The sequence below is a fragment of the Lactuca serriola genome, chromosome 2 (assembly GCF_051521515.1).
Source record: "Lactuca serriola cultivar US96UC23 chromosome 2, Lser_US96UC23_V15, whole genome shotgun sequence".
Classification (NCBI taxonomy): domain Eukaryota; kingdom Viridiplantae; phylum Streptophyta; class Magnoliopsida; order Asterales; family Asteraceae; genus Lactuca; species Lactuca serriola.
The window spans coordinates 132,865,682-132,883,769 of record NC_136409.1 but is presented as its reverse complement, the minus strand read 5'-3'; the positions used below and the strand labels follow the sequence as shown (position 1 = coordinate 132,883,769).

The 18,088-nt window shown below is 38.1% G+C and overlaps 1 protein-coding gene and 1 pseudogene across 1 annotated transcript; one reads left to right on the top strand and one right to left on the bottom strand.

Annotated features, from left to right (window-relative positions):
• The first annotated feature begins 227 nt into the window (after positions 1-227).
• Positions 228-15,315, top strand: LOC145089584 (uncharacterized). The gene is made up of 6 exons (XM_079028006.1): positions 228-1,080; positions 1,141-1,337; positions 1,441-1,455; positions 1,565-1,783; positions 2,159-2,776; positions 15,157-15,315. The coding sequence occupies exons 1-6, from the start codon at positions 228-230 to the stop codon at positions 15,313-15,315; spliced, it is 2,061 nt and encodes a 686-aa protein (XP_078884132.1).
• A 1,199-nt stretch (positions 15,316-16,514) lies between these two features.
• Positions 16,515-17,484, bottom strand: LOC145086811 (NDR1/HIN1-like protein 3 pseudogene; annotated as a pseudogene).
• Between the last annotated feature and the right edge of the window lie 604 nt (positions 17,485-18,088).

Here is an 18,088-nt window from a genome sequence, read left to right as displayed (position 1 = left end):
TGTCTACGTAAATAACTTCATGGTGTGTTTACGACATCCCTTTACACATCATGAAGCCAAATATGGATCCTAGCCTTATTCTAGTAATTTGTTTTAGGGTAATTGCTAATTAAGGATTTGTATCAAACTAATTGGAATCTTATCTTTTGTAGATGTCGAACCAAGCAAACAACAACAACAATCTTCCTCCTCCTCCTCCTCTAACTCAAAACTTAAACTTCTCTCTAATGCCGGTTCTTAATAGGGAGAAACTCAAGGAGGATGGATGCAACTATCTTGATTGGATCAGGACCTTGAGGATCACGTTAAGATATGAGAACAAAGAGTATGTTCTTGACGAAGATGTTCCCATACTTGGAGAGAATCATGCCCCAGAAGAAGTTACTGCCTACAACAAGCATTACAATGAATCAACCAAAGTGGCTTGCCTTATGTTAGCGACCATGGCTTCTGGTCTCCAAATGAACTTTGAAACATGGGGTGCGTTTGACATAAACCAGCAACTCGAGGAGATGTTCCAAGAGCAAGCTAGGCAAGAACGATTCGAGATCGTCAAGTACCCCATGGCATGTAAACTACGAGAGGGAGCTTCTATGTGTGCGCATGTCCAAAAGATGAAGTCATACATAGACAGACTTGGGAATCTAGGTGTCGAGCTGCCTAAGGAGTTGGACATAGACATGGTTTTGAACTCGCTTACTAGTTCATATTCGCAATTCATCATGAACTTCAATATGAATGGCCTTGACAAGACCTTGATGGAGTTGCATGGCATGCTCAAAACTACTAAAGCGAGCATGAAGAAGCCCAACAACTCTAACCCTACTACTCCCGTACTAGCTATTGATCGTGGTTCTGCTCAAAGGAAAAGGGCGCCTCAACCTAAAGGAAAGCGTAAGGGTAAGGTCGGACAGTCTGAACCTGCTCCCAAGAAAAGGGCTCAAGCTGAAATAGCTCCTTCTGCCAATCCAAGTGAAGCCATTTGTTTTTACTGCCAAGAAAAGGGACACTGGAAGCATAGCTGCCCTAAATACATCGAGGACCTTAAGAAAGGCAAAGTCAAGGTGGCTAGCACCTCAGGTATGTTCATGATAGAACTCCATAGCACATCTATTTCTAGTTCTTGGATTCTTGATATAGGGTGTGGTACTCACATTTGCTCTGATATGCAGGGACTAAGACAAAGTAAGAAGTTGAAGCATGGTGAGCTCAACCTAATCATGGGAAATAGGCACAAGTCAGCTGTTACAAGGATTAGGAATTATGAGCTCATGCTTAGTGGTGGTGTTTATCTTAGTTTATTAAATTGTTGCTACTCTCCTGATATGGCACGAAACGTTATTTCCTTTCATGCACTTTATAAGGATGGTTGTCGTTTTTCTTTTGATAATGATAATGGCGACATTTTGGTTTATAAGAATGATTGTTTTATTTTTAAAGCTAGTCCTTGTAAAGGTGTGTATGAAAGTATTGTTTGTAATGGTGATATTGATGAACTAATAATGAATGTTGGTTCGTCTAATAGTGAATTAGATAAATCATGTTTGTGGCATTGTCGAATTAGCCTATAAACAAGAAACGCATTGCCAAGCTCCAATCTGATGGAATCTTGGAATCATTCGACCTCAAATCAGATGATGTATGTGAATCTTGCTTACTTGGAAAGATAACAAAAGTGCCATTCACAGGCCACTGTGAAAGAGGCAAAGATTTGTTGGACCTCATCCACACAGCTATTTGTGGACTCTTCAAATCTGCCACAAGACATGGAGAAAGATACTTCGTGACTTTTACTGATGATTTTAGTAGATATGGATATATCTATCTAATCAAACATAAGTCAGAAACGTTTGAGGTGTTCAAAGAGTTTCAAAATGAAGTAGAGAACCAATTGGGCAGAAAGATCAAGATGCTCTGATCCGATAGGGGTGGAGAATATTTAAGTCTTGAATTCTACGATCATCTAAAGAATTGTGGAATAGTTTCACAATTATCTGCTCCCAGAACACCGCAGTTGAATGGTGTGGCTGAAAGGAGAAATCGAACCTTGTTAGACATGGTTCGATATATGACGAGTCGAGCTACACTTCCGATATATTTTTGGGGGTATGCCTTAGAGACAACTGCCCATATCCTAAATCTCGTATCTACTACGCAGGTTGCTAAAACACCCTCTGAAATGTGGAGTGCGACAAGTCCTTATCTAGCACATATAAAGGTTTGGGGATGCGAAGATTTTGTTCTTCACGAGGCGAATGACAAGCTCGAACCCCGGTCAGAGAAGTGTTACTTCATTGGTTATCCACAAAATTCGTTTGGATACTTGTTCTACAAGCCTTCGGAAAACAAAGTGTTTGTTGCTCGAAGGGGATTCTTCCTTGAGAGGGATCTCATTTCCAAAGAGGACAGTGAGAGCCGCATAGGCCTTGAAGAGATTCAAGAGACAAATGAAGAAGAACCTTTAGTAGACACTAGCACTCAACCTGAGGTGCAACAACCCGTTGAGGAACCTAAAACCGGGGCTGAGCAACTTGTTGAGCAAATTGATATATCTCCACCACCCCTTCACATATCCAATAGAGTTCGTTATCCTCCCGAGTTCTATGGTTTCCATGTGAGCACTGAAGGAGACGTATTGATCAGTGACCGTACACTAGTTGATATGGATGAACCATCCAACTATAAGGAAGCGATGGCAGGCACTGAGGGTGCCAAGTGGAAGGAAAGCATGGAGAGCGAGATTCAGTTTATGCGTGACAACCAAGTTTGGAATTTGGTTAATCCTGCACCTGGTACTAAAATTGTTGGGTGCAAGTGGATCTTCAAGAAGAAGACATACATGGATGGGAATGTGCACACGTTCAAGGCTAGGTTGGTAGCAAAGGGTTACAATCAGACTCCAGGAATTGATTATGAGGAAACCTTTTCACCAGTAGCCAAGATCAAGTCTATTAGGATATTACTTACCATAGCAGCTTTTCATGATTATGAAGTATGGCAAATGGATGTGAAGACCGCTTTCCTTAATGGAAAACTCACAGAGGAAGTGTACATGGCACAACCTGAGGGTTTCATAGATCCAAAATATCCAAATAGAGTATGTAAGCTTGAAAGGTCCATATATGGACTAAAACAAGCATCTCACAGCTGGAACCTTTGCTTTCATGAAAAGATCAAGGAGTTTGGTTTTTCAAGAAGTGAAGGAGAGTCCTGCGTATATATCAAATCTAGTGGGTGTAATGTAGTCTTCCTAGTGATGTATGTGGATGACATACTCCTTATAGGAAATGATATCCCGACGTTGCAAGGTGTTAAGACGTGGCTTGGGAGTTGTTTCGCTAGGAAAGTTCTAGGAGAAGTTGCATACATACTTGGTATAAGGATCTATAGATATAGATCAAAACGTCTAATAGGACTGAGCCAAAGTGCATACTTGGATAAGATCTTGAAGAAATTCAAGATGCGGGACTCCAAGAAAGGTTATCTACCTATGAAACATGGCACGAAATTGAGTAAGACTCAATGTCCTAGTTCTAGTGATGAATGAGAAAGAATGAGTCGAGTCCCGTTTGCTTCTGCTATAGGATCAATCATGTATGCCACGACATGTACTCGTCCCAACGTCTCATTTGCTCTGAGCATGGTGAGTCGTTTTCAGGACAACCCAGGAGAAAGTCACTGGACGGCAGTAAAGAACATTTCGAAATACCTAAGAAGAACAAAGGATATGTCTTGTTATATGGGGGTAAGGATGAGTTGAGAGTCACAGGTTATACAGATGCCAGTTTCTAGACTGATAGGGACAACTCATGTTCGCAGTTGGGATGGCTATTCTTGATCAATGGAGGAGCGGTCACTTGGAAAAGTTCCAAGCAGTCGACAATGGTAGACTCTATGTGCGAGTCAGAGTATATAGCGGCTAGTGAAGCTGCGAAAGAAGCTACATGGCTGAAGAATTTCATTGATGATCTTGGTGTCGTTCCGAGCATCAAGGATCCCTTGGAAAGCTTCTGTGACAATGAGGGTGCATTCACTTTGACTAAAGAACCCAAAGAGCATGGTAACTCAAGACATATACTTAGAAAGTTCCACTATGTGAGATATCGAGTCGAGGATGGGGATATTGTCTTGAGCAGAGTATCGTCGGAGGAGAATCCAGCCGATCCGTTCACTAAACCATTATCAAGGATCAAGCATGATAGTCATACTAGATCTATAGGCATTAGATTTGCTGAAGATATGGTGTAATTGTTTAGTTGTTTTGTTTGATAAAATACTAAAACATTTAGCAGTATGAATTTGTAATTGAATTGGTGTTTATTTTGTGGAGACTTAATAAAGTGCTGGTGTTGCTATCATTTCTATTAATTTAATATTGTGTTTCACTTTTGCATGTTTAGAACCCACTTCCCGAGTATTAGTTTACTCAAACCTCCACAGTCGGTCATACTCTTGGAAGTAAGTAGTGATTCAAAACTATCATGAGTGTTAGTGGATTGACCATTTTTGATTGAGCATGACATAGTGATTGTGTCAACACTTATGAGTACTTAATAGTGATTTAATTATTGGATCAACCCGCACTTAGAGACTACTTCATGGATTGAGTCACGAGTAATTCTAAGATGATAATGTCTTATGTTCTTCAAACCGAGATACATGTGGGGCTTTGCTCTAAGATATTGTTATGCATTGGTATACTCCAACGCTATCCGTAACTGGTGGCTATAACGGGTGTATTCATGTGTGACATGATGAAATAGACAAATACTATGTAGTCAAAGTTTATTCATCCCTTTTGCCTTAATAGGAGAAGCGATATCTATTGTCCCCTCAATGATTTGGTGCAGACATCTTAAAAGCCTGGCCGAGTGCTGACGAGAATTGATTTGTTCGATTCAGTAGTCAAATGTAGTCGTCAAAAATCTATATCAGGAAACATAATATTGAATTCCGAGATTGACCATTATCCATGTCTTGAATTCATACAGATATCATGAGGATGAAGGAATAATTGATCACATATCTGAGGGCTGAAGCTGATTAGATCAGAGTTCGGCAGATGCATTGGATGGCATTCTCTCTGCTGATTATTAGATGGATATAAGTACATATATAGTTGATGACTTGTCCAAGTGGGAGACTGTTGGAAGTGTGTCAAAGGTCATGAACTAATTGGTGATATTTCTAATAATAGCAGGGTCCTCTTGGGTTGCCCTCAAGACTCAAAATTGAGTAGAATAAATAATAGGAGTAATTAGTTTATTAATTATTATGGTTTAATAATTAATTAGAAAACAAATTGGGAATTAATTAATAGAAGGGTTGAATGTGAATTAATCAATAGTTGGTTAATCAGGGAACATTCCAGAACCCTAGAAGGAAGGGGGTTGGACGAAAATTCCCTTTGGATAAAGGGAATTTCGTTCATAGCCTATCCCATCCCACATGAGTGGAAGGATAAAACCCTAGGAGGTATCCAAGGCTATAAATAGGGCCTTAGGGATTCATTCCTCCTTGCTCATTCCAGCTTGAGTATTCGCCACCTTCTTTCTCCCTCATTGTGGAAGAAATTTCTTTTAGTTCACCCCCCTAGTTTAATATTTTCTTCTAATCTTTTGAGTTCATTGGGTGTGAATCAAGAGAGGGATTCTAGTTTGGATCCTCATCATCCAAACAAGGTGGCACGCACAAGGAGTCAAGCTCGAAGATCATTGGTTGCTAAAGTGGTTAGTATTCTTCCTTTTATTTTCGGATTTCATAAGGTAGAAGTAATAGTATGAAGCCATAGATCCATAGGGTGCATGTACACTTAGGTAAATCGTTTTGTTGTTTTGATTCTTCCGCTGCCTAGTTATAGAGTGTATTCGATGCATGTATTTCCCAACAGTCACACCCAAAAACTAGCAAGAAGGAAACTTGAAGGAAAGAGGTTAGGGTATGCAAAAATCGGCCCTAGGGCTTCTTCAAAGAAGGAGTGACCAATTTTGAGAGCCAGGAGGCTCCTTATATAGCCGAGGGATCTAGGGTTTAGGGAAAACCCTAATGCTCCTTTGCTTGGGGCCTAAGCTCATCCAAAAGCTTTATCCAAGCCCCTTGGACGAAATCATTAGGGTTTCCCCTATAAATTGCGTCCACCCCCTTCCAAGGAGGTTCTGGAACCTTCCACTCAACTATTAGATAATTGCAAACTAGTCCCTACACTTTATAATTAATACAGTTAGCCCCAAAATTAATTCTAATTTATTTCTGGCTAACTATTAATTAAAAATTATGATTTCTAATTAATATATTAATCTTTTAACATATTAATAAATCATTTATATTAATTTATTAATCTATAATAAATCAATATCTCTCATTTCATAATTTCCTTGTCTGGCTGCTAGGTTTGAGGGCAACCCAAAAGGACTATGTTGCAATCAATTCAAGTACATACCAATTATAGTTATGGGCTTAGACACCTAATCCAACACATTCCCACACTGCCATACTACTGACAAAAGCCACAACCAACTAGACTCATGTTGGGTTTACATCCCAACTCTGAAAGTCACATGCTTGCTCGCTCCTTCCTCTGAACTTGGAAAAGTGGTAGGACATAACCCTCTTCACAGATAGTGACATTCCAATCCATCCGCCAATCACTCATCCTTCGGCCAAAATCCTCGATCGATCACGACAACTACTTCCTTCTTCAGTTCCGCGACTGAACTGGCACTACTTTGACCAAGGCTTTCGGGACCTGAAAATCAACTAAATCGCCTAAGTCCGCACCATTTAAACCCAAAATGGCATGGCCACTAAGGCCCAAAAATCACCAGATCCATCCTCATGCCCGACAACCATAACCAAAAGATCGAAAAATATAGAAGCATTTCCATGAATCATGGTATCAAACCATGCTACCTTCCTTGACCAGCTCCTTAGAATCCCCGAAATTTTCCTCGATTTGATTATAGATCATGTGCTTCTTGTAGTATAAGCCCAATACTACCTTCCACACCTATCCATACTTTCCTCAAGAATCATCTCGAGTCCTCTAAGTCATTTACTCGTAATAATACTTCCAGTACCTGCTAAAAAGCGTTTCACCCACACTAAAGAACTTCCTAGGCTCTCCTTGGATCCCTACCTTACCATGCCATCAGTTGCTGAAAAACCCCTATCGATGTCAACTAACTACTTCATGAATACAATTACACGCGACAAAACTTAAATAACTCTTCAACTAAAAGACCCCACCCTACACCGATTAGACTCGGACAAGAGCTACACAATAGGGCCGAATCAATCATTCTAAAATTATTTAACCTTTACAGCATGTAACTTAACATATCCATTTAATAGTTAACTCATATCAACATAGGTACCATAATGCACAAAGCAAGCAATATTCGAGTAGTGAAACCAACTGGCACTATGACACCATAAAATCAGGCAGATTCTTCCAAACAATTCCTGACCACTAATCCCAAGCCTCTAGGATACACATACATCCTATAACTACTCTCTCAAGAGAGGCTAATCATTTCTTGTCTGGCCGACTATACCTATACTTACTCATGAAACTTCCACCAACCATGTAGCCACTAGTGCATACTAATCATACATAATGCTGGATCCTATAGACAATCGAATATTTGACTCTTCCCTAAGCCCTTCATTAGACAAGAACATGAAATAAATCAAAATCAAACATTCTCAGGCTATAAAATCTTAGTTATGTACAACTATGATGCACACACTAAGCAACTACAGTAGTTATGTAAATGTCATCTTAAATATAATAAATCCTCCTAGGCTATCATGCATCATATATCAGGCAATTCTATCATTCAATTCCTGAAGATTCCTAGCCTACCACTAATATGCAGTTCTATCATACTTATTAATAAAAAATAACAATATGGGTAACTTGGGGTAAACTTGCTTGCTCCGGCTGATCCTACACATCTCATCCTTCCTTGGTTACTTCTGAAAATAATTCAGAAAGCAATTCTGAAAATAATTTTGAAACAATTTTTGGAAACTTTTGCAAATCCTTAGCTTGAGACTGGATTCACACAAATGCTCATCTAATTCACTCAAACCAGGGCTCTGCTACCAACTTGTAACATCTCAAAAATCATGGTAAGATTTTTGCTTTTTAATTTAAAAGAAACAATTGCTTTGAATACCAAACCATATCAAACCAATTGTTAAATACAAATGAATCCCAAGATCAGAACATCATAAAATGTCCCAAAGTATATCTTCGAAGGATTTGTACGATCATGTGTTCGCCTTGCCCCAATCAACTAAAGTGCCTGAAAACATGAAACCAAACCGTAAGCATGAAGCTTAGTGAGTTTTCCCAAAATACCACCATACAACATAACATATACAAACAAACATGATGGGTCCATTCAGTCATCAGACTGGAATACCTATGAGTCCACAACCATTGGGTTGTATTACCCCCGGCTCAATCAGTCATCGGACTGGAATGCCAACCATGTAGCCACTAGTGCTTACTAATCATACATAACGTTGGATCCTATAGAAAATTGAATATTTGACTCTTCCCTAAGCCCTTCATCAGACAAGAACAGGAAATAAGGCTAAATCAAACATTCAAAGGCTATAAAATCTTAGTTATGTACAACTATGATGCACACACTAAGTAACTACAATAGTTATGTCAATTTCATCTTAAATATAATAAATCCTCCTAGGCTATCAGGCATCATACATCAGTCAATTCTATCATGAAATTCCACCAACCATGTATCCACTAGTGCATACTAATAATACATAACACTGGATCCTATATGCAAAAAGTCCATTCAATCACCGGATTGGAATACCCTCGGGTCTACTCAGTTATCAGAATGGAATACCCCCGGTCTATTGGCTCGCGCATATAGGATTAGAGCCCCAACCCAGAACGATAACATGTCGACATCTACATAACATATAAACACATAACCATTCAACAGACAAACATGAAGATCTACAAATCATTACCGCATAGCTAACAACATCCTATATACCAGGATAAAGATCTAACAAATCACTACAACATAACAACATCCTATATACCAGGACACAAATCTAACAACTCACTATAGCTAACCAACATCCTATATACCGGGTTACATAACCTAGTGGGTCGACATTGGTGCCTTTGACCTACAAGTACTGTGAGGAAAAATCACCTGAATTGAAGAACCTTGAAACACTGAGATACACTCCTTTTTGCATTGCTTGCTCCCGCGAATCCACTAACACCAGAACCAGATACAATCTTAATCATAAGTCCAAAATCATCAAGTTTGATCAAAGTCAAACTTGCTCAAAAATTCAACGGTCAGTAGAAGTCAACAAAAGTCAAGTCTAAGACAACTAAGTATGCCCAGCGTATGTGGCCTGTCCTTACTTCTCCATTAAGTACTTTATCACTTAAGATCTTTTGTCCAGAGCTCAGATCTAGACTCAAAACATTGACTTCCTTTATAAAGTTTCCACATTTATGACATTCCATGGCTAGAAAAGGTCCAAAAGCCAAAGCCCTATCTTATTAACCCATTAAGACATCCTAACTCTTGCATGGAAGGGATAGAAGGGCCAAGATCATATTTTTATGATTCCTAATAACTCCATAATGGATAAAATTTCCAAATTTATCCATTAGGATGGTCCAAACAACCAAGATATAGTATTTACGTCTCCAAGGGACCAAAAGTGCATCTTTTCAACTTATTCCATTAAGTTCAAGTCTCCAACCTCCAGATCTGAATCAATATGATTTTTAGATGGATAAAGTTTCCAAATTTATCCATGACAAGGTTACAAACTTTCAAGATCTAAAATTTATGCACTTAAAGTGACCAAAATCTTAGAACACCCAAATACTAGCTAAAAACAAATGCCTCATCACGATTCAAACTGTATACCTCTAGAAGAAAGATCAAGGTGAACAAGGTCTGGATCTAGAAGTTCCAATGCAACCAACACTTTTCCAATGAGCTCAGTCTTCTCCAAGATGCACCAACAACACTCCAAAGCACTTAAAACACCTTCTTTTTGTTGAAAATGCTCAAACTAGGGTTCGGGTTTCGAGGGAGGACATTGAAGGGGTGGAGGCTAAGAATCGAAAGGGTTTGGGGAGTTAAGTAGGTTAAATACGACTCAAAACCCTCAAATTAGGGTTGTGGCTTCTGGTCCTGTACGTACAGGGTACCAAATGGTATGCTTAACATACACTCTTGAATACACTTCTTGATCAGTGAGTACGCCCAACGTACATTGAGTACGCCCAACATACTACCACCTCCAACACCAAATTCAAACTGCTATAACTTCTTCGTTTCAAATCCGTTTTCGACGATATTTATATCCACAAAAAGTTGTTAACGAGACCCACAATATTATCTAAATATCTTAGACTAAAAACTCCTTGAAGGGGTCCACCAGATCATGACACGTGTCGCACCGAGGTTAATCCAAAAAATAATTATCTTGTAAAATTCACAACTTTCACATGAGATCTCGGTTTTTGACGTTCTTTATATCTACGTGTAGCTATCAACGAGGTCTAAAACTTTCGCTTAGACTCCGTCAGATAATTTAGACTTTATTTTTAAAGTTATGTTTTAACAGGCATAGACAGGTCCAACTAAAATTCATAACTTTGTCATCTGACGTCCTTTTTCGATTGTGTTTATATCGTTGAGCTCCTATTAACTAGATCATCAATTCTTGTTTAGATTGTTTCGGCTAATAATCGATCGGTTTAAAATTCGATTTCTAAGTTGTTTCTCATACCTCAGCTCTTTCCAGACCCTTCTCCCTAAGTTGGGTCTCCATATTCTTGGCTGCTCTAATGACCGTGTTCAAAGTAGTTGCCATTTTTACCATTAGACCAAAGTCTAGTGGCAATCCATTAGCAAACGTCACTACCTTGTAGAGTTCAGTAGGAACCAACTAGGGGAATAACTTCATCTTCTCGGTGAATGCGGTGACATACACATCAACATTCATCTTCCATTTCTTCAGGTTTTGAAACTCATAGTCTAGGTCTATCAGATCTACCTCCGAGCAATACTGCATTTTCAACTGCTCCAGGAGTGCTTCCCAAGACATCCTTGCGGATTCTCCCTATGGCATTGTATCTGCCAACAACTTCCACCAACTTAAAATCCCGGTCTTCAGTTTTCTGACTACAAGGATGGTTTTCTGCTTATTGTTGCAGTTACAACTTTCAATATCATCTCCATCTCATAGATCCGACACATAATATCCACTGGCTTTGGGCTTCCAGAAAGACTTGGTGGATTGACACCCAAGAAGTTCTTATACATACACATATCCTTGTCAATCCCTCTGTCCAGGTCATTCCTCCTTACCACTCGAGGTTTAACATGACTCACAGTATGACTATAATTTACCTCCTCCGACAGTGCTTCATTCAGTTCGGGCTGCACAATAGGTACAATAGGTTCATCTCTATTCTGTTGAAGTAGACGCCTTGTCTCTTCTATCTGATGAACCTACATTTTCTATATCATTGCTAATGTGATAGGTTCAGGTGAAGCTGCTACCTCTGGTGCACGCTCAATCTCTAGTGGCTCAGGCTGCTGATAACCGTTTCCTAATTCGCTTTGAGTTCTCACCATGCCGATATATACGCCAAAGCAGACGTTCGGTGTACAGTGACAAGAATTAAGATAGGAAAGCTTCATTTATGATAGACGTATAAATCTCCTTATCACTTTGAAAAGTTACATGTCAGTTCTAATACCGTAATTAAACGTTTAGAAATCTGAAGACATAAAATTTTTAGGTCCAGTCGGCAATAGACCATAGGTCCGATCAAATAATATCATCATAAGGAATAAAAGGCATTTTTATATCTATAAAATAAATCATTTAGCACATAAAAGCACTTTAGGCATCTTCCCTAAATAAGTTAGTGCTCGTGTCTACTCAGACATACTTCCTAAATATAGCAGACACTCATATCACAATCACCGCTTACCATTCTAACCTTAAGTCTAGAAATCCTACAAATTCCTAATTTCTTAAACTAATGTTCTAATACCAACTGTGACATCCCTAATTTCACGTCCAGAAAAGACCGATTTGTTTATGCTTATTTAAAAATCAGAGTATCCTTTTTGAAGAATAGTATTGCGGAATTTGTTCCCAAAAACACGATAATGACATTATCAAAGCATTTCCGAAGAAATGTATGTTATTTATATTAAAATGTTGGGATGTCATCGTCAATACAGAAACATAATCATAACGAAATATTACTAGCCTTACAGTAATTAAACTAGTGACCTAATACTCCTTGAATCTCTCAACAGAATGTATCTTTAATATCACTACCTATGATACAATAAACTAAGTGGGCCAGGATGGGAAACCTGGTGAGTACACAGGGATTTCAATCCCACAATGTTACAACATATATATTTTAGAACTCATAATATACAATTTCACCTCATATAAGCAACTTAACCCACCCCGTCGATCCTCACAATGACACACTCCATGCTTTTGGATCTAACACGAATGGCTTTACCTAATCCATGCTCCCGGATCAGGTATAGACTACTATGTCTAATCCATGCTCTTAGATCAATGACAAATGACTATTGCCCAAACCATACTCCCGGACTAGGGACAGATGACTATGTCTAATCCATGTTCTCGGATCAAAGAAAAATGTTAGGGTTCTACCCTCTGTGTATATCTCACCCATACTCTTTAGGAGATACTACCTGATAGTTATCTTAATTAATTTAGGTCTATTTTGTAAGTCCTAAATCATCATATATTATCAGATATGTTCTTAACACGTATTCTAGGAAATAGAAAATATCTCACGCATAAAATCTTTTAAGAGTTAATTAATACTTTAATTAATAATTGTATTAAAATCATGTTCATAAAAGGGACTATACATTCACTTGTTAAAGTGACGATTCAAAACACAGACATCGCTTCGCTTCTAGCAACGATCTTTTCATTTGACGTAACCTAGTATTATTATCACTAAGTCTTAGTCTAATATTTATTATGAATAATTATTAGTCTAGATACATCATTAATTCAAAGTCTACTAATATATAGCTGGTAAGGAACAACCAGGTATGATCATATCGGAGGTAGGGTCCATTTGGTATACAAAGTATACTGTTTGGAAATTCCACTTTAAACACCTAACTAAATCCAGCCTAGACATCATCCCCATAAGTAGATCAATAAGTATAATGACTTGTAATCACTAATAAATCTTGTTTATAGGTTCATAATAACGATAATTAACTTAAAAGGCATTAAGGCCTTGGTGAGGGGGGGGGGGTGAGAGAATAGAATGGAAAGGTGTGAAGAAAAGAGTGAAATTCATGTTCTACTTATAGTCCGCCAGGAGGCCCAGTACGCTGGGCGTATTAAAATTACGTTGGGCGTACTCAGTTCGATGGCATACGCAAATTACGTTGTGCGTACTAGGGGCCACGTGTCAGCATATGGTGGCAAGCCGTGGCGAGGAAGGGGGTGCACCAGATCGCGACACATGTCGCAACGAGATTAATCCAAAAATTAATTATCTTGTAAAATCCATAACTTTTGTATACTAGCTCCATTTTTTATGTTCGTTATATCTACGCGTAGCTATCGATGAGATCTACATATTCCCTTTAGATTCTGTCAGCTAATTTTGATTTTATTTTTTAAGTTATATTTTAACAGGTTTAGACAGTTAAAGTCCGTTAAAAATTCATAACTTTGTCATCCGGCATCCATTTTCGACTGTCTTTATATTGTTGAGCTTCTATTAACAAGGTCTTCAATTATCGTTTAGATTGTGTCGGCTAATAATCGATCTATCTAAAATTCGATTTATGAGTTGTACATTGCTACGCTGAATTTTAGAAAAATCAAAACTTCCTCAAATGAAGTCAGATTCTGATGTTCTTTATATGCACGCTCTCGGTTTAACGACTACTATGAGTTTTGTTTAGATTAATAAGGCTAAAGATTAATTTATCAAAAATTTACTTTTTACAATATGTAAAGCCCTATCAGTTTATTTGTGAAACTTCAATGAGTCATAATTTTTTTTACAAGTCGGATTTCAACGTTCTTTATATGTGCGAAATCCTTGTAACATATACTATAACTTTGGTTAAGATTATTTATTCTGAATAATCTTCTATCAAAAAGTTATTTTTAACGCTTCTTATCTATAATTTACTAGCCTGAATTTGTAGGTGTTACAATTAGTTGGGGTACACCTAATCCCACATCGACAAGGAAGGAGAATTAATCATTTTTTATTAGGGACGTGGATATCTTCCTTATCACAACGTGTTTTAAAGTCATGAGGGCAACAGAACCCATAAGAGCTTTGCAGTTAAGTGTGTCTGGGCGAGAGCGATCCAAGGATGGGTGACCCTTTAGGAAGTTTTCATGTCGAGAGCCCAAAACCGATAATATTGTGGTATGTACCAGAGGTGGTGTTACAAATGGTATCAGAGCTAGGGCACGTGTCGATGTGTTCGATGAGGACGTCGAACCCTATAATGGGGGGTGAAGGTGGGTACACCTGATCCTATATCTGTTGGGAAGGAAAACTAAACATTCCTTATAAGGGGTGTGGATACCTTCCCTATCACAACATGCTTGAAAGCCATGATGGCAGTAGATCTCATAAGAACTCTGCAGTTAAGCATATCCGGGCGAGAGCAATCCAGGGATGGGTGACCCCCTAGGAAGTTTTGACCCCCTAGAAAGTTTTCATGTCGAGAGCCCAAAGCAGACAATATTGTGATACGTGCCAGAGGGGGATGTTACACAAAGCCTTACACAATCGACTTCCGGTCCACGACCCAAAAATGACAGGAAACAGGATGTTACACAACGATTTTATACATTCAGAAATTTAAAGAAGCATTGCTATTGCTATTATCGGTTATAAAGAATTAGAGATTAAGATTTTTTATGAACCTTGTTACCATCAACTTTTAGCAACGATTTTGAGCAACAATAACGTGGACTCGTAGTAGTGATTCGTCGACTGTTAGCAGTTATTCATTTTTTCAGATTGTAGATTAACAACCTGGGTTAGGTTTTTTGATTTTTTGATGTTTTGATTTTCAGATTCTAGATGACTGGACACAATTGATGATTCCGGTTTTGATTTTAGATGTAATGGTGATTTTGATGTTGGGTGTAATAGCCATTTCAAATAGGTTGGTTTCTGATTTTAGGTATGGTGGCAAATGGTTGAATACCGGACATAATGGCAGTGATTGTTGAAGATGTCGGTGATCAGGGAGATGAACGATGAGGTGGGTTGGGTGGTTATTTTATGAAGAAACATTACCAAGCTCTGACGAAACCTAGCCTCTGACGATGGTGCTAGCGGTGGTTGAAGGTGGTAGTAGTGGTCGACAGTTGTGGTAGGGTGGAGCTGAAAGTGATGGTGGTGGTTGGTAGCTGTGGTAGAGTTTCAGAAATTGTCTTTGATTATAATATATTTTTCAGGTTTGGTCAAGGAGAGACTTGTTATTTTGGAATAAGCGGCGGCTCAATAGTCAAATTTAATGGCATAGGGACTATCTTTGTAATTTCGTCAAAACACAAGGACCGAGTCTGTCTATATTCTTAAAGTTGGACTTTATACGCCTATTACACCATACTACAAGGACTATTTTTATAATTTTCTATATATATAAAGATTAAACTTTTATGAAGTCAAGATTTGGTTCTTGATGAAGATGGGAATGAAAACGTTTTGCATCAATTTGTTTGGGGTGTCGTTTTCTATGTAAAAAGTGACAAACTACAAGAATTTTGATTTTTAGGAAAATAGAGTTGTATAAAATGTTGGGTTACCTAACACAATCGCCTATTCAAATACTATGAGCACTCTTTATAATATTCTCCGTCAACTTCCATCGAGTAAACTCTAATGCATTTGATGCAAAAAATAACAAAGAGATCATATACGTACTTTTGCATTAAAACAGTGAAATTTTGCCTCTAAACCAATCAAACTGGTGTTATACCCACCGTTTCTCCTTGTATATATTGAGTTATCAAAAAGCATACTTCTCCTTGTATATTATTTTTTTAATATTTGATGCAACATCACACATGTTACGTATTTTTATCTGCGATAAATAACAGCATGTTATTTATTTTTACATATTGTTTGTGACATGATGGGATAAAGGAAACTTAGTTTGTATTCAAAATTGTTTGATACAGTTATCATCCATTTAAAGCTTGATATTAACAATTTTCCAGCAGAACGTTGTCATATCTGATGCTTTTATTAACTCTTTTGGCATGCATGATGTTTTTATTAATGTTTTTTTATTTTATACATGTAGCTGTATAAAAATTAATGTTTTTTTTATCTTAATCGATTGGAATTCAAGAGTATAATGTTTAAAAAATGAAAAAGAAGCTTAAGAAGTAGAAATGAAAGTCAGATGTTTTAGTTAGACAAATAAATGAAAAGACAGTGTTATAGACACATGAAAAAAAAAGGTCATAAGTGAAAAAGAAAATGAAGTAATCTCAAAACAAATGTCATACGTGAACAAATGAAATAATCTCCCTAATATAAGAGAATAAGGCTCATATACCCAACAATATTCCCGAAAAATTCAAAAAAAAGTGCAGAAGATGAATATACTCGATGAATCAGAAGAACCAAACACCCAATGGAAGAAAGATCAATGGGGATGATGATGATGATGATATCTACCAATCGAAATCACACTTCGTCCTTTGAAATCCCGTAGAAGAAACCAAGCCGCCGGACGTCACCGGAATCTTCAACTCGCATTCAAACTTCGGTTTGAATTTGGGTTTCGCCCACCCAACTTTCAACCTCAACCGAAGCCTCAACTTCAAATCGATGTTGTACACCCCATCGTTTCTCTCCCTATCGTATTTAGATCTATCACCATTTCCGAGCACCACCACTTGTTCTCCGACGAACTCCGTGTTAACGTTATTCTCCCTTTTATGCCCCAAATAAAACCCATCTAAATTCCTGGAAGCAAACCTCTTATCATAATACTCAGCGTTGGCTTCGATTTTGTCGTAGTAAATTCCAATCCGTTTATTAGGGTTCCGGAACGTCATATTCACAGCGAGATTGTAGTAGAGAGTGTTGTTATCGGAGGAAAGGGTGAACTGGGTGAGAGTAGCGTCGTTGACATGGAACTTCGGGGCGTTGGGACGGAAGATTAACCAGAAGACGAGGACGGCGATCCCGAGGAGGACGAGGATGGTGATGAGGATTTGGAAGATGAGGTTGAAGATGCAACCGCAGAGACAACTGCAGCACCATGAGAAGGGGTTGCAGCTTCCGCCGCCGCGGCCATGGCGGTTGTAGGATCGGGATTTTTTGGAGGGAGGTGGGATTGATGGGCCGTAGTAAGCTCCGTTGAGGTGAGAATCAGAGGACATGATTGAGTTGCAGAGTGAGTTGATTGTGAAGAATGGAAGGAGTAAAAGGTATTTATATAGCATGGGGTTTCTTTAATGACGCGTTGAGTAAAAACACGGCCTAGTGTCACCGGCGACTATTTGGTTTGAGACTTTGAGTTACGTACTTAGGTTTGTTTTAACATCACCTTCCTTGTAAACTTCCATCTCCTTTGACTAGGTCCTTTTTTCTAGAAAAACTCTTTGTGTTTATACTTTAAACTGTTATTTAAGATCGTTAAAACCAATATATAAACTATCCAAGTTTATGAGGTTGTTTTTTTATGGCAAATCTAGGATTTTTTTTTTTCTTTTTTCAAATATGTATGTCAAACTCACCCATTATTCATTATATAAGCTTTTGTGTATGATGATTTTTAGAGAAAATATCATAGGGTTTAGACAAAGGTGCAAAATTAATTTTGGTTATTTAGTGTGGTATGGCGAAATGGGCATATATAGTCCAACTTTAAGAAAAACGAGTGACTCGGTTCTTATGTTTTGTTGATATTACATAAAAGGCCGCTTTGTTAGACGGCGTCAATAAATTGTTGTTAAAAGTCTCTCACGTTGACAACATGTGAGG

What these genes read in the sequence shown, in the direction of transcription:
- LOC145089584 (XM_079028006.1), top strand. Translation starts at nt 228, where the DNA reads ATGCCGGTTCTTAATAGGGAGAAACTCAAGGAGGATGGATGCAACTAT. An exon ending in CAAGGTGGCTAGCACCTCAG is followed by an intron (nt 1,081 to 1,140) that starts GTATGTTCATGA and finishes TTCTTGATATAG; the next exon opens with GGTGTGGTACTCACATTTGC. An exon ending in GACATGGAGAAAGATACTTC is followed by an intron (nt 1,784 to 2,158) that starts GTGACTTTTACT and finishes TCTACTACGCAG; the next exon opens with GTTGCTAAAACACCCTCTGA.